Consider the following 22,593-nt stretch of genomic DNA (forward strand, 5'->3'; position numbering starts at 1 on the left):
CCGCTGGCGCTGCAGCCGGGCTCGCCGGCCGCCCTGGAGCGGCTCCGCGGGGGCCTCGGCCGCCGGAGCGCAGCGGGCGGGGGGGCGGCGGCGGGGGCGCGGGCCGGGACGGCGGCGGGGGCGCGCCGAGCCTCGCTGCCCGCTCGCCAGGCCGGCGGGGTCTTTCCGCGCGCGCGGGCTCGCTGTCAGGCGGGTGTTTCGTTTTTAGACGCCCTCCCGGCGGCCGCCGAGCCCGAGGATGGAGAGCGTCGGCAGCAGCAGGACCATGTCGTACAGCAGATGGAGTTACAACAGGTACTGGGTGGCTTGGGTTTTGTGTTCTCTTCCTGATACCGTAAAACGAGCAAGGTATTTATATAAGCGGAGACGGAGAGCCCTCTCCGGGGAAGCAGAAGCCCTTGCTGGTGCTGCTTCTGCACCCTGAAATACACCTCAGGAACATATAGGTTCTCAGGTGCTTAAGCGGTGGTGTTTGCTGTTGTTTGGAGAGCGAGATGTTTATTTCATCTCTCAGCTCTAACAAAACGGAGGATTGTTTCAACCACAGAGCAGTAAGATGCAAGCGTTTCCTGGACTCTCTTCTCAGAATAGTTTAGTTTAAATCCAGCGATTAACCGACAGTTGCCAAGACTTACAGAAAGGTGCTGTCTGGTCAAAGCTGGCTCCTGGAAATTTTCTACAAATCAAGGCTTGGGAAATGACGGGGCCGGGGATTCTCAATGTGGGTAACTAGCGACGTTTTCAAACCGAAGCTAAGAAGAATGCTGTACGCTGTCTGTGCGCCTCAGAGCTAAAAGGGCCGAAGTAGGTCTCTTATTGAGACAGCTGAAATATCCATCCTATATTTATATTAAGATGCAACTATATATGCATTTTTTTTACTCTTTCTTGGAATGTATAATGGAAAATTATTGTACCATTAGTTGTGCTTTTGTGATTCACGGTTGTGATTGACAGGTTCTTGAAGCCTAGTTAAAAGGTACAAACTTCACACTCTTCTTTTTGTCTATGTAAATGTTACACCTGGAACGGCATTACAGCATTATTAGCATCTAACTGAATCACTACTGCAAGCCACTAAATCATCTGAAGAAATAACCTTTGGAAGTGTTTTTCAGTGCTTAAACACGTATTCAGTGTCGCCCACATTGCCTGGGTGTGTAGGATTATGTGGTTTATACGTGTATCTGGAGAGTTGCACTTGCTTTCTGTACGTTCATATGCCTCAGCAGAAAAGAGGTACAAATGCATACTGTGGTGGTCGTGGGGACTGTGTCTTTTAAAAACAGGTATACATGCATGTATATGAAAAGATGAGTTATACAACAAGCCATGTTTTTTATGCATATATTCTCCCACACAGAGGATGCTGTTCATCAATGATGCCATGTCCTAAGTAACAGCAGTATTAATACCCTGTTGTGTTCAATTCTATTCCATATAATCCACGTTTGCAGCTGTTACAATGCAGAAGCTTAACCTGCAGTAAACAAAACAGAAATGTCATGAAAACTCATCCTGGATGCTTTATCCTAGTGCTATAACCTTTTGATTTAACCTTGTTTACTGCTTAAGATCTATTTCTCTGGTTCTCAGTCTTCATTACTGTGACAAAAGAAATCTCTAATTACTCTTTCTTAGCATTGCACTAGTAGAGATGCTGCACTTGCTTCTCTGCCCTATTTGGGGTTTTTACCTGAGGGGAGAAATGCAGTATTTCAGTGCCCAATTTCCAGACTATGAAATTCTTCATAACAAATACAAGCTACATGAACCAAGGCCTCTGTAATTTAACTTTCTTTCAATTGCTAGTGCTAGAAGGCTAAGGAATGAATTGTTGCTTTTACTAAGTCTTCCCTTTCTGAAATGGTGCCGAGTTGTTCTTGTACAATGAAATCGTCCTCCCACATCCATCTTATGCCCAGTCCTATTATATGAGAAAGAAGAAACCCTTTTTATCTAACCCCTTTTTGCTTGTATTTAGAACGTGTTCAGCTGCCTCAATCTTGATCTTGCTGAGCAATGACAGAAGAAAGGTTTGGGGGAACTTTACGTTGGCAGGAATTCACTTCAGTAATAAGTGAATGCCGTTTATGATTTAACGGCAATAGTACACGTGTGGAGAATGTCCTTTCTTACAGATGTTTTTGTTTTTCTTGATGTTACAAGTATACTAATTTCAGGCTTGACAGGTGACATGTAAGGAAATTCTCAGTGTAGATCTTTGCAGTTTCCTGGCTGTTCTGCGAAGTGTGGAATGCACCAGCCAAAGGTACGGTCTGCTCAGTATTTCAAACACGCTTCCCCCACTTTCATAAACAGGATTTCTCAAGTAAAACAAGTGAGGGAAGGGGTGAATGCTACTCACTGTGTGTGTTTAAAACTCAACTTTCTATTGAGACTGGAAAAAAAGGGGACATGCTTGCCTTTCTTTGAGCACTTAAGGTGCTCTCAGAAGCTTGAGGACATGAACTCATCCCCTGGTGCTTTCATCTGGTGGTAAGCAGTGTGTGGTTCAGACCTGGAGACTGACTTAAACCCCCGTGAAGACTGAGATTCTCATGTAATTACTTATGTGGCTGTTGGGCCTTTGACAAAAACAGGAAATCATTGTAAGACTTCATGAACATTGCATATTAGTACAGTGGGATGTGGGAGCTTTGCTAGTCAAGTTAAATAACATAATTGGCTTCTTCCTCAAGCAGAACTTACAATGTTGTGCATGAAATGAAACTGCTCATAAAACAGCATTAATGGTACTTAACCGCATTTATGAAGTACTGTGAAATCAAGTGATGATGCTTGTATTATTCTTTCTCCAAATAAAGCAGAACTCCCTGATGTTTGTCAGGAGTGAGGGGACAGCTGCAGTGGCAATGCTGTCACCAGGAATCACAAAATGGTGCAAGCGCAAGCAGGGTCCTTTCTCTGTTGCAGCATGTTTGGGGCCAGGGCTCCTCAAACACAAGCTCGTGCCAAAGGTAACGCGATGAGTTGCCAATGCTTTGCTGTTCTGTAAGAGGGATCCTATTGTAAATAAAGTGTAGCATGTGTCACAGCATTTCCAGAGATGGAGCGATACCTGCGCCGGCTGAAGGTCCTGAGAGGATTAGCTTATCTTCACGATGACCTCTAGATGCCAAATATTGCTTTGGTGCCTTTCATTTGTACTATTTGCACTGACTTTTTTTCACTTGAATGTTATGGTTTTGGGTAGGAGGTCTTTTAATTTTGAAGGTGAGTGACTTAAGAGTTGGAGAGGGAAAAGACCTCGAAAGGCAGAACTGAAGGAATAACGCACATTTAAATTTGCGGGTTTTTGCTAACATCTATTTTAATTATAGAAATGTTCCTCCTGTACCTGTCAACTCTGAAACTCTGTTGAACAGGCCCTGGGTCACCCTACAGGTTTGCAGGTGGGGGAGCCCCTTTAGGAAGGAGGGAAAAGGGTCTCGGAGATAAAGGGGGAAAGGAGATATTGGCTCCAAGTTAAAGCCTTGGAGAGGGGAGAAGTTTGCCCCTTGCAGCAGGACTGACAGTAGCTAGATGGGAGAGCATAACTCATTTTCTTTGAGTAAATATTTAGTCCTAGTTACTGGGTGATCTGGATGAGTCACTTTGCTTTTTGCCCATTTCCTCCTCTCTTTCCTAGTGGCGCAAGGGGCTTAGGCCATATATCTGTCTATATTGAAGTGTTTTGCAGTACTCTGGACAGGCCAAATACTGTGTTAAAGCTGATTACTGCTGTGTTCTTCTCCAGACACGCATTGAATTTTTTTCTATCTTGGAGTTAGCCTCTATGAATCAGCATTATAGTTAGATAGATGGGGCTGAAGGAGCAGGTTCTGGCTCCCATAAATACTGTAGCATCTATCATTTTAGAAAACGTTCATAGTTGATTAAATAGGGTGAAGGGGTGGGATGGAGGGCAATACGGTTACGGAGTCCAGGCTCTGTAAATTGCATGGTGGTGGAAAGCCATAGGAAAAGGAGGAAGTTACTGTATTCCTTACTTCCAAATGTTCAAGCACGTGCCTTGCTGACTAAAACACTTGTTTGTTACAGAATGCAGACGTTTTTCTAGTGGGGGTTTAACGTTTGTTATGTTTCTCAGAATTTGACCCTGTCATTGAATTCTTTTCTTTGACTTCTTAGCCATTGCTGTGTAAGATTTCTCTATAGGGAAAAACACTGCTCATTCTGTAGGCAGCTTATGGAATGCAGAAAAAGTCAAAACACTGAATATCAAACCCTAGGTGAGGGAAACCCCATGCGATTAGAAGAGACCATTCAACAAAGTTCACCTCAGCTGCTCTTTGTGGCAAAGGAAAGCTTTTTTTTTTTTTTCTCCCTACTAAAGCAGGTTTGTGTGTCTATGAAAAAGAAGTGGCTGCACTATGAAAATGTTCTTAATGAGCAAGTGTGGCATTTCCATGTCTCATAATTGGCCTTCCTGAAAGGCCAACTTTATTTTAGACATATCTTTGCCTTCCTCCCATTTCGGAGTTGTGATAATTTGTTTATCACTCTGTTGACTTTCTAAAGCAGAGGATAGACAGTGATTTAAAGAAAAACTGGGGATACTTCCAGTATTCTAGAAATACTTGGGATTTCTGAAGTAATTTGGCTAATTCCTAGAGTGAAATAATTCTCTTCTTTCATTCTTTGCGCTCGGTGAGAGATTACTTTCTGGTAGGGTTACTATTTCATCTCTATTAAATTAATGTTCCTCCTGAGCTGTGTGCTATCAGCTAAACATGCATGTGGCCTTCTGATGTAAAGAAATATTTGTTCTCAGGCACAGAGCTAAGCTTACTCTTTTTCTTGTCCTCAGTTTTCAATGCTGTGCATGTTCTTGCAGCTGGGCCTTTGCAAGCATTGCAGCCTGCTCGTCCTTGCTGACCAGTCTGGAGGCACCCTGCTGACAGAGGGTCCTGTTTTGTCACTGGCGCTGCTCAGTACCTGGCTCTCAAGGAAGCAGCCTTTACAGATCGTGCTCCTGGGGAAAAAGTGCTCTGATCGGTGACCTCAGTTCGCTCATTTCAGATTTCATCTATGCAGGCGTAATGGCTTTTGTGAAATATTCTTTGGGTTAACCTGTGATTAGTCTTAGTTAGGTTCAATATACTTCTATAGAAGTTCATGATCTTTATGTAGGGAATTGTAAATTTAAGAGGCTGTGATCTGACCTATCACAATTGTTCCTGGTACCCAGTGCTGATCAGGCAGGCCTTGAATGCTGAATGAAGTTGACTTCCCCTAGGCTACTTGCACTAAGAGTGGATGAATGGAGTATTTAGAAGCCCACCTTGTGCTGAAACTCTCTGGAAATTGAGACAAGAAACGGAGACTTGACATCGTGCTTCCAGTTACGTACTTGTAGAAATGGAAGCCATGTGAGAATGAGTTTTTAAAACGATATGATTGGAAGGCAAAAACACAGAATAGTTTGTGGCTGATCTAAGACTGAAGACCGTTCTTGTTAGATGGACCACCTAATTCTTTCATAGTACTTCCAACAGTTAGAGAGCAGATGGACAAGACAGAGCCATTTCAACAAAGCTATCCGAACTTGAACATTGAAGGTTGAAAAGGTGATTATGAAAGCTTGAGGGAGGTCTAATGCCAAGAGCGTAGCAGAATCCAAGCTCTGAGAAGACATGAGGTAGAAAAGCATGCAAAATTCGATCAGCCCGTGCATAAAGGAGACTAGTTTGAAATCAAATATAGGGGCAAATACTGCAAGCTGTGAAACTATGTACTGCATTTAGAGAAACTGTTGAAGGCAGTGGTGGATTGCATAATTCTAGAAGATTTTGCAGATGTTTGCACAAAGGACTGTGCATGGCTTGTATGAGGAAGATCCCAACTGACAGGCTAGTCCAGAAGAACTCGCTATAGGACCACTGGAAAGTTTTTGCAGCAGGGGAAGCAGTGGGTAACCCCCAGGCAAACACGCTAAGTTGATTACAGGCTATGCATGTTAAGTTGGATCCATATACACAAAGACAACGTGATATGTGAACAAAGATGCTTGCTTCTTTTTGAAAAAGAGGCTATGGAGGCAGTAAAAGGATAAACCTAAGGCATTGCAATAATAGGCCTTTAAGAGGTAAGGGAATAACATAGATATATACAGATGGTACCTTTTTGTATAATCTGTTAATGCCAGACTACAGAATTGTGCTAATACTCTTAGTTGCCTTACAGTTGGCACCCTTTGACACACACCTATGTCGTAAGAGGAGCTTTTAGCCAAACGTTTTAACTAAAACTATTTCAAGTTAAAACACTCAAGCTCATGTTTCCTCAATGCTGATGGATTAGGACTCTGAACACCAGATGAAGTCACCCTTTGTCAGTCTCCTGGGGCTAAGTGTCTGAAACAATGTCTGTGGCCTATTTTAACTGATCACCTGATAATCTTTGATTACTAAGACTGCTACAATTAAGCCTTCCCAGAGTATTTGTTTCTGATGGAAAGCCATGGTCTTCTCAGATTTTTTTGTAATACCTGCTGTCTGTGACAGTAGAGATTCTCTGCAGGCTATGTAAGAAAAATGCTTATTTTCCTGATGTCTGTCGTAATGGTAGATGGAAAAAAAAATCATTGGAGTGAATGATATATCTCCCTTTCTAAGCATTGACGTGGAAATATAAAATGCCATTTCTTATGTATGTTTTGTGTAAGGCCCTGCGGTCACTTTGACTTGATTTAAGGAATCTTCAGGGAGGAAGCTCAGAGGAGTTGCACACAGCCATGTTTCAGGGACGTGTCCCTTCTGCCCCCGACGCTTTCATGTCCTGGTTTAAGTCACAGTTGTTTTCCTCTTTCTTCACTTTCCTTCCTGACATTACTGTATTCTCAATCTCTCTTTCCTATCCTCCCTGCTTCATTTTCATATTTATTTTCAATCATTTTTTCTGGAGGACTTTAAAACAACCATGCTGGGCTCATAAGTTACCACATTATGATTAATTCCCCTCCCCCACCAACCCCGTTAGCCTTTGGAAGAATATTTTGGGAAATTTATTTCCAGGATGTTTCAACTGATGTAAACAGCTGAAAACTTTTTCTATTGATCTGTCTCTTAGGTCTATTCTGGATATCAATGGTGTTCCTGACTCTCCTTTGAAGCTGCTGTTTTTGTCTTGCCTTTTTTATTCAGCGTTGAAAAGCTGTTACTGTGTATTTGGGTCGTGGTATTGGAGGGTTTCAATCTTAGATCTCTTTTTTGAGGGTTTTTAATCTCCTTTACTTTGGTCTTTTCTAGGATGTGCTGTTATCAATGAGTAAATAGGGCTTATCCTTCAAACTTCTGTCCAAAAGGGCTTTCTTTGGGAAATCATAATTTCTTGTTACTCCCCTCTCTTCTTTGAAGTAGCAGCTGTGAAATCCTGAGACGCGTACCCTCCTTACCTTGCTGCAGCAAGTTCTCTGTGCGTACACCCGGGACAAGTTGTGCCATCTCAAAACCCCATTCTTTGATCCGTTATCAGAAGAGGAAGGGCATACGATGCTCTGAATTCTCGCTAACAGCGGTTTCTAAGGCCACTCTTGAGACAAAACAAAACTCTTCTTAGAAATTTCCTAGTACCTCCTTTGGTATGTGTCCCAAGGAACTGCTGCTTATTTCTTTTGTCGCTCTTTTTTTTTTGTTGTTGTTTTTTTTCCCCTGCTCCCCAAGTAACCCATGTGTTATGCCTCTGCTCCTTATTCAGTGCTCCTACACCAGTTCCTTTCTAGTCAGGCTGCCTCTTCCCTGTGTCATAGTTCTTCTTACCACTGTGGAGGATCTGGAGGACCTAAATTCAGCAAGAAATTGCTCATCCTCTTTATCCTTCTACCAGGGAGTAACCCTGGTAGAGCAGGTACCAGCGCAGTGACTGCTGCAAACCTGCTTGCCTTTCAGATGCTGAGCCCTTTCCCGACGTGCAAATGGGAGGTGGGCAAAATGGATCAGAAGATAAGGAGGGGGATTCACATTTTCTTAGCTTACCCACTCCTTATCCTATCCTCTGCCATCGTGGGTCATTATGTGTTTTTCTCCTGGTGTAAATACCTTTATATAGTTGTAGCCATCAGCCATTGGACAAAGTAGCTGGGGGGACCAAGAAGTAGAAATTGTTCTAAGGGATGGAGGAAGGGGGTAAGAGCAGCCAGCTCTGAACTGAAGCCAGAATGAAATGTTTCTGTAAGTGTTAAACTTATGAGGATTTATGTATCAATGTTGTGCATTTAGTTTGCTAGACATCTGTTCTTTGCCTTTTTTAAAATCATAATATCAATTACAAAAGAGAATCTAGAGTTTGGAAAAGATGTTTTCCTTGAGTCAAAACACTATGAATTATATGTAGATGCATTCACACATATCCTTTCCTTGTTTAGAATCAGTATTTCACATTGGTTGGTGGCATATCCTTGTGAGTGTGTGAATTCTCCAGAGACTAAATGGTGATTTGTAACAGCCTGACAGCGAGAGGTGTGAAAGAGGAAACTTCTGTTCACGTTTCACTGAAGAAGAAATTTTAAAGCTGCTTAATCAAGATCATCCTAGGAGTTTGTTAACCATACTTTACTCACTTATAGCATTGCAGCTCTAATGAACATAAGGAACCCACAGCATATAACCTTAAGAGTTTTCAGTAAGAGATGAGCACCTATGAGAGTTAACTCTTCCTCGAAGATGTCACCTTTGTTCTCTGAGTCATTTTGTTCTCTTCTTTTATATAAAGTGCACAAGTTGGGCAATAGCAATTGATAAATCTCACTGGTGCGTAAAACTCGATACCCTGTCTAAATTCTTCAGTGGACCCCCTTGCAGGGATGATACCAAGATGTCAATAGTGGCTAAAGATTTTGTGCTCTCTCTTTTTTTTTTTTTTTTAAAGAGAGAGAGAAAAAGAAAAATTGGACTGTGATCCTCAAAGTCTGCACTAACAAACCTAGAAAAGAGAATTTGTTTAATTAGTGGCTTGCTTTCTCATCTGCCCATGCCTTAGACTTGTTTTACTTCTCACTGAAATTTAGCTCTGAGCACTTCTGGTTTTGTCTCAGTACCAATGTTATTACTACTTCCAGATATCAATAAAGGGGAGTGAAGAACTTATGTCGTTAAAGCTATTCCCATACAACATAGATCTGCTTTTGTAAATTTTTCTGCGGCAGGTAGCTATTGAAGTGGAGCGTGACATAAATGCTGTCACCACCTGGAACAAGCAGTAGCTTGGTGATGGCGTTGATGTGCTGGACCATGGGAATGGTGCCAGGAGCAGGGCACTGTTCTGACGCGCTGGGTTTGGGGGCTGGTGGCCTGCTCACCTCGCCCACTGCCGACAGCGCAGGTAGCCTCTGGCAGAGCCTGGCTGTGCTGTCACCAGTAAATCAAAGTGGTAGATGGCAAACACTAGCTCTCTAAAGGAAAGGTAGCCCACCGTGGACTAGCACCTACCCGAGCGAGTAGCCTTGCCACTGAGTGGTGCTGCTACAGCTACTAGACTCCTCTTTGCTTTGAAAGTAGCTGCAAGGGGCTGCAGTCGAGACTAAACACCAGCATGACAGGGTGCTGTGCAGACCTGTAACAGAGCCCGAGGCATAAGTAGCTTCTGATTCGATCCTGCTGCCAGCAGGAGCAGAGGTGACTGCAGGCAGCTGGAGGAGGGTGGGTTGGGTGGGAAACCTGCGGCCGAGATCGCAACCGGTGGCTCCAGCACACTGCCTCCTGCCCTCTTGGGGAGTGTCCCTGTGGGGCTGTCTGTGGGCAGGCTGGGCTGATTGGCAAGGCAGGCTATAAGGATGGCAGCAAGGGGAGTGGTGGGGCCTTTTTTGTTTCGAGATATTTATGGGGAAGCTTCTCCTTGCAGGGGAGCTATTGCTGAAGAAGCATGATACACATGCTTCAAAACAGTGTAATAAATGAATGGTGGAAGTTGGCCTTGCTGGCCAAGTGGGTGAAGGTGCCAGCACCCTGGTCACTGTGGGATAGACCCTGGGGGACTTGGAAGAGGATACAGATGCCTTGTGCTTGCAGGGAAGAAGCTGGTGTTACTCATCCTGTGAGATGCTAATAACCACCATTTCAGATAATTATCTGGATCATTTAATTGCAGAAAGTTTGCCTGGAAGTGAAGTGAAGGGGAGAGCTCAAGTACAAATAGTGGATGGCTTGCCCAGTAAGCAGAAATGAGAAGGAACAGGCCAGTGGGGGCAACAGTAGTTTATATTTAATGCGGGAGGTTAAGCATATAAGAAAGGAAACTGGCAGAAAATAGGAGGTTTAAGAAAAGGACACCTTTTAGGCTTTTGAAGGCCAAATAGGATGGCTAGAGAAAAACCCTTCATGAAAATATTTCACTTAGGAGAGGAATGTAATGCATCATCTGGAGAAGATGGAAGATGTGAAGGAGTAGGGCATAAATGTGTAGTGTGTAAACCAGTCTAATCTCGGGATTTCCAAAAGAAGGAGCCCAGTGCAGGACCTGCAGTGAATGTTGAGTGTGAGCCAATGTTGGCAGTTAACAAATTGGATCAGTGGAAGAATTTGAGTGGAGTGAAAAGGGGAGAGTGGATAAAAATGGATAGTGTTTTGAAAAAAAGCCAATATGTAAATTGTTACTTTAATGAGAAAAAGCTTATAATGAGATCATACGCAAGTTTGTTTTTCTGAAGGTTTTTATTCAATAAAACATTCAAAATATCCATATTTTGGATGATGGGGAAAAAGTGGGGGTGTGTGTATATATAAACTTTCAGATCTGCAATTAAATACATTTCTGCTTCTTTAGCTATAATTCTAATATCAAGACAAATACATTTTTGTCCCTCCTTTTTTGTCAGTTACAGAAACTTTAAAGTGTAAACTAGTTTTTAAAAGGCATGCTATTAAAACAGTAAATTTTTTTATTTCTTAAAGATGTTATGTGAGCAGTATAGTCTCTAAAGATGAAGAGTTAAGGGCGATACTGCAAACTTATCTCAGCTTTGCGTTGACCATTGCTTTCTTCATGCTCAGTCTGCTACACTGGGTTCTCAGCAGCTTGTGGCAAAAATATTAGGTGTAAAAGCATGTTAAAGTAAGCATGTACCATGTCCCCAAAAAAATATTCACTAAAATAAAATTAAGAGTTTGAGAGCTCCTTAGCAGCAGAGCATTTGGAAGGGTGTCTTTTAAGGGGGGCAAAAGTAGACAATTACTTTTCAATTATTCGTGTTTGTGGAATAATGAGTTATCCATGTGTTTATATATTTATAGTCTGAAGATCTAAGCACTATCAATAATAGCCAAGGTTTCTAAGCAGTTTTGTGAGAGTCCTTGGCACAGGGAAATTTTGTGGTATCTGAAACTAGGATCATAACCACTGGGATTTAGGTTCTTGTTGTCCATTTGTTTTTGAAAGGATTCGTATCATATAACAGATGCTCTTTACTTTCTCATATGAAAAATAATGAGGAGCCATGTGATACTATATTATTTTTGTTGGTATCTGAATTGTACCTTTTGTTAAGATGCATTCCTCTTACTAGCTTCTGGTGCAGGTGGAATGCCCTTTTCAAGGGATTTGGGGCTAAGCGGTTATTTCTGTTCAGGATTTTTGCACTCTCTTAAAATTGAGCTTCAGTCAGACTACAGGGGATTATTAAAGATGTCATCTTAAGTATGTTATCATTAAATATAGATATACTGCCTTCTATTCAGGAGGTGAGGAGGGTGTGCAGTGGTATTTGGCTGAGGCTTTTACTGTCTTCCGTAGGCATTGGCTACTGGCCACCTATGAGGCAAGGTGAAACTTTGGCCTTACTGTGGTCAGCCATTCCCATGTTGAGGAAGCTCTGCCTTTGGACTACAGAGAAAGAGCTTTCTAGACTGAATGAGAAGGATCTGTAGGAACTTGAAAGGTTTTGAGGAAGTCTGTGGCTAGAGCTGAAGATAAATATAAGTGTAAAGTCCTGGGCTGAGCCCCTTGGGACTGTGGGAAGATACAAGTCTTGGCAGAACTAGTGCGTTACCTCCTCTTGTGAAACTCTGTGAGCTAGGCCTTGCCCAGGGATAGTTAAAGACTCTCTCTCTACTGGAATTTTTTTTACCTGAAGAGTTAATGAAATGGGTGTCTCCAAACCTGCATGGTGAAATGCTCAAAGAATCAGAAATTGAGATGATAAGGCCTCCTACTATGGGAAGGCTGTGGCTGTGGCTGTTGCTGTGCACTTAATGCCCCGAAAGAGGGGAGCTGGCTTTATGGGGACCCACATTAAATCTAAATCATTAAGTGCGGAAACCTGCCTGGCTAAGAGCAATGGCCTGAAGTGACCAGAGATGAAAGGAAAATGGGGTACAAGATGTTTGTGAAGTCAAAATTTGTCTAACAGCTATCCTCCTAGGCAGGATGGGACTGCAAGTATCCAGAATGAATGTTTTTGTGCCTGTGTGTGGAACCGAAGCTTAAATGTGGTGACCAAACTCTGTTTTGTTCACTATAGTGTCTTTACCATATGTTATTTACATTGGATGCGTTCACTGAAAATTCTATATGGACTAACAGGATGTTTTAAAATTTAATTAGGGTAAAACGTCTGCAAAAACAGAAGCATTTGCTTTTTTTAATCCATTGCAGCAAGACAGTTCTGTTCTGCTGCTGATTGTGTTGTTGCTTGGCTAACGTGCCAGGGAGATGCTGAATTAAGATTGAAACGTAAGGTTAACGTAGGTGTGGGAGGCAAGTTGCGTAGGCAGTTGTTTGGGTAAGTTCTCCTCTTTAATTAACGAGTATGGATGCTCTGTTGTGTCTTCTCTGCTTGTCCTGCATGAAGCATTTCTGCTGAGGCCAGAGAGAGTCCTGCTTTGGGAACAGCCCTCATCCATGGGTGCGCAGTGATGCTCTGAGTGGTGTTCCTGCCGCAATAACGCTGCTCTTCACTGGAAGCTGTGCATTTATCTTTGACACAGCTTGATTTTTTTTTTTTTTTGCATTGACAGTTATCTTTCTGCCAAGAACCTCCTTTTGTTTTCCCAGGTGCCCTGGGTCCATTAAACTGTATGACTGTCTGCATGATTCTGATATGCAGGAACAACTGCTATCCAGCACACTTTCTACGGCAAACCCAGGCAGCACCTGCCTAAGTCCCTTTTCTCTGAGTCTTATGAATCTTGCCAAGAACAATATTCCAAAGAATATTAATTTGCCTCTTATATATTACATTCTCAGCTGTTTGGTTGGTCCAGGTTCTGTCACAGATAGCATCTGCTAGTATTTTTAAGCATTTATTATTCCAATATACTGAGCAACCTAAAAGTGCTCGTGCCTCCAGTAGTGGTATGATGCTCCAGCAGTGGTGTGACGCTCTGAGTGCGTTTGCAGTTCTCTCACTTCTTTACCCCAGATGATTGCTCTTATTTTATAACTGTAATATATGAATTTACCTTTTTAATGTCATCTCATATATGTCTCCAGAATTCTGGACTCTGCATATGGTAAATGAAATAATGTACATCCGGGTAGGAAATGTGGTGAATTGATTTTCTTACTAAGTTTTTCTTTACCACTCTTGTGCAGGCTATTGGAAAGTTGGGGCAGGTGACTGATAAGAATAGGCAAAGAGAGAGGGAGTGATGTAACAGATCTGTTTAGCAGGCAGCAATCTAGAAGCCCTTTAACAATCCTTTTGTGAAGCATCTAAGATTTGGGTTTTTAATATGGTGAAGAAATTATGCAAAATGTTTTCTAATGTTGCATGGATTCTGTCCACATGTGTCGTCAACCCGTCTTTAAATGTTTCTGTGCATAAGATACAGCAGTCTATAAGTTCTAACTTTCTTTAGTTTGAGATAATTGAAAAACCCATCCCTAAGCAATGAAATGTTCAAGTCTCTACTAGTATCCTACTGACGGCAATGTGATGAGAATGTTCTTAAATGCTTGTTTGGCTAAGTTAAAATTCAGCTTCACCTGAGTGTTACGCAGCACTTAAAGCAGAAGTCAAATTTAGTGTTCTAATGGGGTACAACGAAGTCCTTACTAGCAAAATTTTGAGTGAAAGCTTGCCAATGTTGTGTACTTCCTTAGTTCAGAGCAGGCTGTGGCTGAGCGCTGTGCGCCTGGGGCCGAGTCCTCCCCTTGTGAGGCGGCTGGCATGTGGTCCCCCCCTTAGCTTTGCTGTCCTGGTCTGCTAGAAACAGCATGAGAGAAGAGCAAAGATGCAAGAGAAACATCTCACTGTAGCTGTACTGCATTGGTTAAATTTGAGTTCGGTTTTGTTTCAGTTACAGCCTTCTGGGCTGACTTTTAACTTCAGCTTAGTGCTCCCCACCCCAGCCCAACCAAGATGGGCTTATAAATAACAAAGGCCCTGATTTGTGAAATCATCTTGTGCATACCTAAGGCCACCGCTAACTGTATTCCTGATGCCTTCTGTGAATTAAAGAATGACTAAATCTTGGACTTGGTATTGAACCAGCCCAGAAAGAGCAATTATTCTGAAATATATGGATTGTAATGAATATTATAAATATAGAAAGTTGTAGCTTTCTATTTGACTTTTGTAGGATATAAATCAAATTATTTTGCACCTACTGGATTTCCACAAAGTAGTTCAGAAAGATTTTCAAAAACCACATAATTTTGTTTGTAAGTTGGATCTATACTAAATCCTATAGCTCCTCTCCGTACAGGAGCCATAGCAGTACTAGGTGTATTATTGCCTTTAGTAATAACAGGTGAAGAACAGAAATGCTAATTGAAGTCCTATTACAAATTTCTGTTGTTAAGTCACTCTTTTGGCTGTTAAGCCATGAATTCCAACTCTGATCTATAGATTTAAAAAGAAAAATAATCTCTTAATATATTAAGACACAGAACATTGATGAGGAAGCAAGAAGTGTTATTCCCTATGTTTTGGAGGATTTGGTTTGTTGAAGTCTCTCTGTGTCTTGGACTGGTGGCATGAACGGAAAAGACTCTGTGCTGCCTGAGCAGGGGGCACTTTCTCCACTATGTTTATTTAGTGTTGGAAGTTTTTTTCAGTATATTTTAAACACTGTGCTAACTAGATCTTTACATATTAGTAATACAAGTGCCGTTGTTTCTTCCCCTCTCTGCCCTTTGGGAGCCCCTTTCCCACCACAACTAAAGCTGTGGCTGCAGGACAGTGCCAAGGGGCCTCCAGAGCAGCCCTGAGTGGCTGGTGTCCCCCCGGCCTCGGGGTGGAGGCAGGTGCTGGGATCACGCTGAGATCACCTCGGGGCAAGAGGAAATGCTCCCCATAGTGATGCTGCAATAGCCGGCCGGCGTGTTACTGCAGAAACGCTCCTCACCTCCCTTTCCCTTTCTGAGGAAGATGAAGATGTGTCAAAGAAAAAGCAGGGCAATGATGACTTCGTTGCCCGAGAAGGTGATTAAATAAGAGATTTATTTCCAGCTGATTGACATTCTACATCCAAGGTGGTTTCAGTCTCCAAAAAGGCCAACAGTGATGCAGCCTCATGCTATGAAATAGGGGGAAGAGATGCTACAGCTGCCCGAAGGGAGGAAAAACACCACTTGTAGGTACCAGATGAATCAAACCCAGAAACCTGCCAAGCTTGGGGAGATATTTATCCCAGAAGAGGCTTTGTAAGTGTATGTGAGAGTAAATAAAAATAATGAAGCCTCATTAAGCCGAAATTGGAAGCCAATCTATAGAATATTCAGGGTATTTGCTACTAATTGCACTTTGGTGTTTTGGTGTGTGCCTGTGCAGGGAATCCTAAAAGCATCCTGTGTTTTGTAAGCAGAGAAGGGAGCCGGGAAGGGGGCAGAGGGTGATGGCTGAGTAGGGAAGCTGCATGGGGGGCGCTCATTTCAGTGAGTCTGAATTCCCATCTTCTGTTTTCATACTGGAGGTTTGAATGATGCTTGATGCCCTTCACTCACCCAGGTGTTAGAGGAACGTTTCTCATCAGAAGTCAAAAGATGAAAAGTCTCTAGAACTAGATGTTTACTATGAAGTTTATTTTGTGAGGCTCACTGAAAGCTGATAATGTGCTCTATGTTATCTTTGCCATCCTGTGTGACCTGTGACTTCACCCATCCAACAATGCTTTTCTGACAGCCTCTGGGTATTTCAGGAGACCTTTAGGGATATTAGGTCAGTTGTTTTTAGCCAACTTTATATTCTTATTCTTCAATCTAGAAAAGTGTTGGTGCAGGAAATGCCTCTTTAAAAAGACATGAGGACTAGGAAGATACTTTGTTTTCCTACATTTCTTTCAAGTCCTCTCCTTTGTATTCCTTTTGTCTGCTACTTCATTGCCTTGTTGTTTCTTACTGGTTTTATTGCTGTTATGTCCCTGGGTGATGGACCGTCAGAGGAAAAATTAGACATTATTTTTCTTGGATCTTAGCAGTGGATGAGCCTGGAGAAAGCGAGGGTGGATCTTCACAGCTGTTCACTTGGTTTAGCTCTTGAGTGAGCTGTTGCATGGAGGATTGAATTGCCTTCTGAATTAAATCTGTGCTGTTTCACTAGCACATTAACTGACAGTTGGCCAAAGCAATATGAGCTGTTATGTTGAGGTATTAGTCATGTTCTGAAATAATATCACCTTGTGGCGATTGTGCAGCTGCAGTAGGCTGAAAGCTTTGCATGTCTAACCGAAGGGTTGCAATCAGGCATCTCTAGCAGGGGAGACTAAATCGTGACTGACCTTTTTGCTTGTTTTTTCAACTAGAAATGTTTCATGATCACTCAGTAACAAAGAGTAATCCTTTTCTTCTTTTAATAAAGATCTTTTACAGTATCCAGCAGGCTTGTTTTAAAGGATGAACCAAAGGAATTCCAGTTCAGAAATAAGCTCTAGTTCCTAAATGCAAATTTTGCACTGTTGAAACTTGTACATCCCTGCTACGATGCTTGTGTTGACGTGGGTAAGATCACAAGGAGGAGCACTCCCCATGCTGATGGCCAAATTCTGCAGGTTGCAGGAACTGGAAGCCCTAAGTGAAGCCTTAGGGAGTTGAGGGTGCAAGGAGCTGCCAGGTGAACGCTGCCAAAGGCCCTGTGCGGGAGGAGATGCTGCCTGGCAAAGTACGTGAGGGCATCCCTTAACATAACTCTTTGAAATACCCAGCGCTGGGCACAGTTGGAAATAGCAGGCTGACCACAGTCACCCGATTGCTTCTTAGTGGTGGGGGCCATGGGCAGAGCAAGGTGTGATGTCGTTCTCTCCTGAAAAGCGTTTCTGGGAGCGGAGCTGGAGCGTCCCTTGCCTCCAGATTAAGAAAAATCTCGGTGTTGCTCCTAACAGCCGCTGCAGTCCTGCATTTGAGCGTCCTTTTCTTTAAACAAATACCGTCCTATTGCTGCCTCCTGGTGCACTAAGTGAATCTCCTGTTTTAAAGCAGACAGGAAAATGAGTGTGTCGTTACAGCCTGGCTGTGATTCTCCAGGGCAATGCTTTGAGCACTGTGCTTTTGGTATGCAGTACGATGCAGGCATCAGCTGTGACTGAGAACTTGACAGTACCTGTGGAGCTGGAAATTTCTGTTTATTTCATATCACTGAGTCTGATAATTCATCTTTATTTGAAATACTTTTTGTGTTTCTTTGCTTAAAACAAAATTTGCTCCTGTGGCTGAAGTGGCTGTGTTACAAACTCTCTCCTTTATGGAGAACGGCCCTCGGTGGGTTCTGTCTGAAGAGCTGAATGAGGATGTACTTCTGCTGCTAATTGCATATGACACCTAGAGCCACTGGGTGGGTCACTTGAAGGATTAGTTTTACTCCTTATTGGGCTCTTAGGAGGATTTCAAATATGCATGTGGGGAATTGCCTCCCTCCTGTGGGTTGGAAGAGGGTGGGGGCTTCTCCTGCATCAAGAGTTTCCAGCAGCAGGAAAAACGCAGTACCTTTGCTGTGACAAATGGTGTCACTCTACTGTCCCACCAGTCTGCTGCTACTCTCACAAGTCATATTCTGATCTGTCCTCAAATTGTGGACAGAGTCCACACACGTGTGGTTATCTGCACTGGCAGGATCCACAATGCGTTTCCCCCAATTTGCTGCTGAGCCACTGCTCTGATTGTGGTGTCCTGGGATTTCAGGTGTGTTTCAGTTTCATGTTTACAGTTTAGTCTGAAATAATTTGATTGCATAGTGGCAACTAATTAAGGGCATAATGCTGATGGCACATGCCTTAGATTGAACGAGCTCTCTGAGGAAGGCCTGCTTTTAATGAAAATGCCTCCTAGGTCTTGGGACCAGGCTGACCCCACTAATTGCTCTCTTCTTATATGTGGCCATTGCATGAGCTGTCAGCCCAGGGCAAGCTTGTTTTTGAATCAACTCTTTTGCAAGGATGGAGGGGAGTGTATGCATTGGGCATCTTTCTTTGCAATACTATTCTTTGAACCAGGGCATGCGATATTTGTCATTGCAGAAGGGTTTACTCTGAGGCAGAGGAAGTATCAGCTGTAAGGTCTGCAGAAGGTGAGCCTTTCTTAACCACACCATCTGAATTAGAGCATGAGCAAGAAAAGGCACCAGCAAATAGTAACTGCCATGGGAGGGCCTGTAACAGTGCAGACGCTGACAATAAAGCCATCTTGCAAAGATCCAACTCTAGTGCCTATGACAAGCTTAGCTGCTTTTCAGATTTTATCTTGCGCTTATTTGGAGAGCTGCAAACTGTTCCCTGTTCTAGAGCACAGCCTCCTGCACAGCCTGTCTGGACAGGAATACTTACTGCATTATAAGTGTTTGTTTCAAAGGAAATACTCATTAAGGACCAGTTCCTCAGTTTAGGAAATTGGGTGGGGAGAGATGCTGAAGACTTTCTCCTGCCTTTCCTCTCCCCCACCCTCAAATACCTCCCTGTTACCAAGGGACAGAGGGAATGGAGGGTCTCCCTCGCATATATGTAGTCAAACCTGACTTACATATCCCACTTACCTAAGCGTACTACTGTAAGCTTAGGTAGCTCCATTGCCTCAAACCCTGCAAATGTGTTCTCTTCCCCCCACATCTTCAGCGGTCCCGTAAACTAGCAAATAGTCAGCCTGTTCAGTACATGGCATGGCGGCTGGTGAAACTGCTCAGCAGTTTTTGTAGCAGAGTTGCCTGGAAAGTTAGAAAATGTGTATATGGAGAATGTACTATGCTTTACTCTCTAGCTATCATGAAGTTTTGAAGAAGCCAGTCCTGGGCAGTTTTCCTATACGTTCCCTCCGTTTCAAATCTGTTTTAGAAGCAAGCCACAGAGATGCTGTGCAGTTGCCAAGAATAACTGTTACCAAGAACTGTTACTCTGGAGTGCTCAGTCATAGCTGTGTAGAGCTCCTGTGACAAAAAATAGCTTTATGTAGATTACATTAGTTACTGAGAGGAAACTGAATTCCCTAAGGCTCTTGTGGGAGGAAAAAAAAAGCTTTTTTGTCTAAATATGTCATATTCATGCAGTAATGTTAAAGTACGGTGATGTACTTCTAGTGCTTTCCAGAGGCTGGTCTCCAGATTAACGACTTCTCTTCTGAGAACAAGGTATTTGCAGTGATTATTGATGTTAACACACTTTGACCCCCTCCCTGGAAACCAAGCCTTCAGGAGCAAGACAGAGAAGGCTGGGAACATAGGTTGCAGAGGGCTGGGATTTTTTTCCTGTGACCTGCCAGATACAGAAACTTATTATTTTTTTTAAACGGTGCACTTTTTCCCTTAATAGAGACTGTCATCTGTAATTGAGACTATTGCATTGATATGCAAGGATAGAGCAGAAGTGCATGTGATTTAACTAATTCTGAGCATAGACTATACCTATTAGTAGCCCTATCCGTTGTTTCCAGCCAACAACGTTTTGCTGTAAAAGCAATGCAGATCTCCATCACTTTTGAGTATGTATCCTTCGCCCCATGCTATAGGGGCGTTTGGAGCACTTTGCCAGGGCCAGAGCCTCACCGTGTTAGGTACAGTGCAATCTCTTTGCCCCAATTGGTCTAACCAGAGAAAATATATGAAAGTAGAGACTGCTTTCTATGAGTGGTGGAGGAAAATAAATTTGGCTAGGGAAGCAATTAAATTGTTTGAACGGGGACAGGCCCAGGAATTGAAATTGTCTCCTGATTTCTGAATTGCCACCAAGCCAGGTTTCCAGCCAGGTAAACTGAACTGTGAGCTAGAGGCAGGATGCTGGAGGCTATCTTCTCGCTTGCAGCTGGGGTAACTTCTGTTGTCCTTTTTAAGCATGCCAGACCAGTGATAGTGTAGGTCACTGATGCTCCATCTTCACATGGCACAGTGACCCTAGAGCAAACTTAATGATTTTTAAAATGTTCTTGCATAGCATGGGGTTTGCTTCCTGTGAACTGGATGTGTTGGATTTGGGTAAAGTGCTTTAAAATGCCTCTTGCTGAAAGTGATTGGATTTGAACTGACTGACTTAGATGCCAGTAAAATGCTGGGCATTTGCTATGCCATGTACGAAAGAACAGGGCAGATAATTTAGGTGGATCAGTAATTTGGGTGGATCTAAGACAACTCTGGTATTTATGTCCCAGCTGAGTTCTTATGGCCAGGCTTTTCTTTGTAATCCCCCCTGAGGACAGGTATGGAAAAGATCATTCCCTTAATCAAGGTTTTAGTGTACTTCAGATTTCAAATAACCAGTTTTCTAAATCCAGTTCTGCACTGGCTGCACAAAGACCATGTGTTACTAACTCATCAGGAAGGGGCTGAAGATAACTCACACATATTCCTCTTGATATACCTTGTAATTTTGTAAATACAAAAGGCAGAAATCTCAGGGTAGACAGAAGAAATACGGCTTTGTCTTCAAGACCTGATGACATTTTAAAAAACCACTTGTTTTAATTGTCACAAAATAGAGATGCTTCTGAAAAAATTTTTCAGCTTGTACTCTCTTAGATGTTGGATGTAAGATGGCTCCTGTTACTAGCAGCTGTCTTTTGCTATAAATATGTCTCTGGCCTCGCCAAGGCCTGTTTGCCGGATATATGCAATAACACCGTGTTTGTTGTTTAAACAGCAAGTTGATGAGATGTTAGCCTGGTTACTTTAATGTCACAAATAAAGTAATTATTTCACCTAGGAGACATGATGCTTGTGTTCTCCAACCTGATTTTTCAGATCAGCTGAATTTAAACCCAGGTCACTTGTGTTTACTTTTTGTCATGGATGGAGTCAAGTCTGTAATTGCAGACCCCTTTTACATAACATAGGCAAATACCCTGCCTCCTTCTGATTAAGTTGTAATTTAAGCACAGTATCAGTCTAGTAAACAAATGCAGATGTGTTTTCCAAATGATAATCCTGGTGTATTGAGAGTGAACTTAGTTGGCCTGTCTTCAGAATCCTTAACAGCAGAAGCCCACTTAAAAAATCAAAGCAAATAGGAAATCTAGCCTTTGAAAAGTGTAGGGAAGTAATGGCATTTTGTTTGAGCGTTGAAATACAGTCTCAATGTGTTTAGAGAAGTGCTGAAATTCCTTGGCCTCCTTTAAATCTTGCATGCAGCTTTTCCTTCCTGTGTCATTCCAGATCTTCTCATGAAAAAAGCTTAGCCCAGGATTTCCATACATAGGCTTGGAAGGAGAAATATAAAAATAGCCAGAGGTCCTGGCAGAGAAGTGAAAGGATGGTGGTTTTCTAGCCTGTGGCCTGTCAGAAGGATGATGGGGCTGATGCTGTGCTTGGTTGCATTTGGCTCCTGAGTCTGGCTGGTAAGATATCAGCCTAGAGCTGGTTTGACAGGGGGTTCTTGTACTCTCTTGGGTAACATTGCCCAAAAGCGCTCTGTGTAAAAAAATAAAAAATAAAAAAATTTTAAAAAGACCAGAAAATGCCTGTATAAAAATGATTCTGTAAACAGATATTGCCTCATAACTGGACATATATTTTTTCTGGGAGATTCAAGTTACATGATCTATGGCAGAAATCTCCAAAAGACTTCTCTTCAAAGAGTGGCTCCCAAAATATTCTAGCTGATACTTGAACACTACAGAGGCATCTAGTTTGGATCCCAAAAGCCAACTGTTTTTTACAGCTAATAGCAATTGTAGCTGATAAATGTGTGTGTAGCTGAAGGCAGGAAAGAGTCCTTTCAAATTCAGTCTGTAGAAATTATAGAGATACAGTCTTCAAAATACTTTGTTTGCACTTGGTTTGCAATGCAGGTGTCCTGCTTTTCAGAGTAGAAGCCCTTCTTCGCAGCTACGTGCTTGGGCAACTTTCCAGCCCGCGAAAAGTGGACGAGAGCTGCCCTGAGCACAGCAATGGGAAAGGATCTCTGCTGCTGAAGCACCTGTGAGTGTAATGTGGACGCTGATCCCTGCTCTGTTGCTAATGTCTGTGTGTAGCAAGCGGAAAGAAGAGGAGCCATGTTTGCAAACAGCTGGGGAGTGTTGCATCAGGGAGGAAAGCGGCCCTAGGTGGCTCTTGGACTAATTGTGCCTTGCACTGAGGCGAGGTACGCAATACACGGATAGAAGGGGGCAAAGAACAGGCCAAAACCGCAGGCTTGTGAGTTGTTCTCCTGATCCAGCAAAGTTGCTGTTTGTACCAGCCTGGTACGTATTGACCTTTTAAACAGCCACCTCATGATTTTCCAA

General features: G+C 42.7%; 1 protein-coding gene across 8 annotated transcripts in view; it reads left to right on the forward strand.

Annotated features, from left to right (window-relative positions):
- Nucleotides 1-22,593, forward strand: part of TUB (TUB bipartite transcription factor) — a 157,555-nt gene that overhangs the window by 167 nt on the left and 134,795 nt on the right. For 7 of the 8 annotated variants that reach the window (XM_009684711.2, XM_009684715.2, XM_009684713.2 and 4 more), the window contains exon 1: nucleotides 111-294. In XM_009684711.2, coding sequence (XP_009683006.2) covers nucleotides 239-294 — 56 coding nt within the window. In that variant the 5' untranslated portion in view covers nucleotides 111-238. Of the gene's footprint in view, nucleotides 1-110; nucleotides 295-22,593 lie in introns of those variants that run through there. The other variant, XM_068944977.1, reaches the window with a different exon arrangement.

Source organism: Struthio camelus, chromosome 5 (genome assembly GCF_040807025.1).
Source record: "Struthio camelus isolate bStrCam1 chromosome 5, bStrCam1.hap1, whole genome shotgun sequence".
NCBI lineage: Eukaryota > Metazoa > Chordata > Aves > Struthioniformes > Struthionidae > Struthio > Struthio camelus.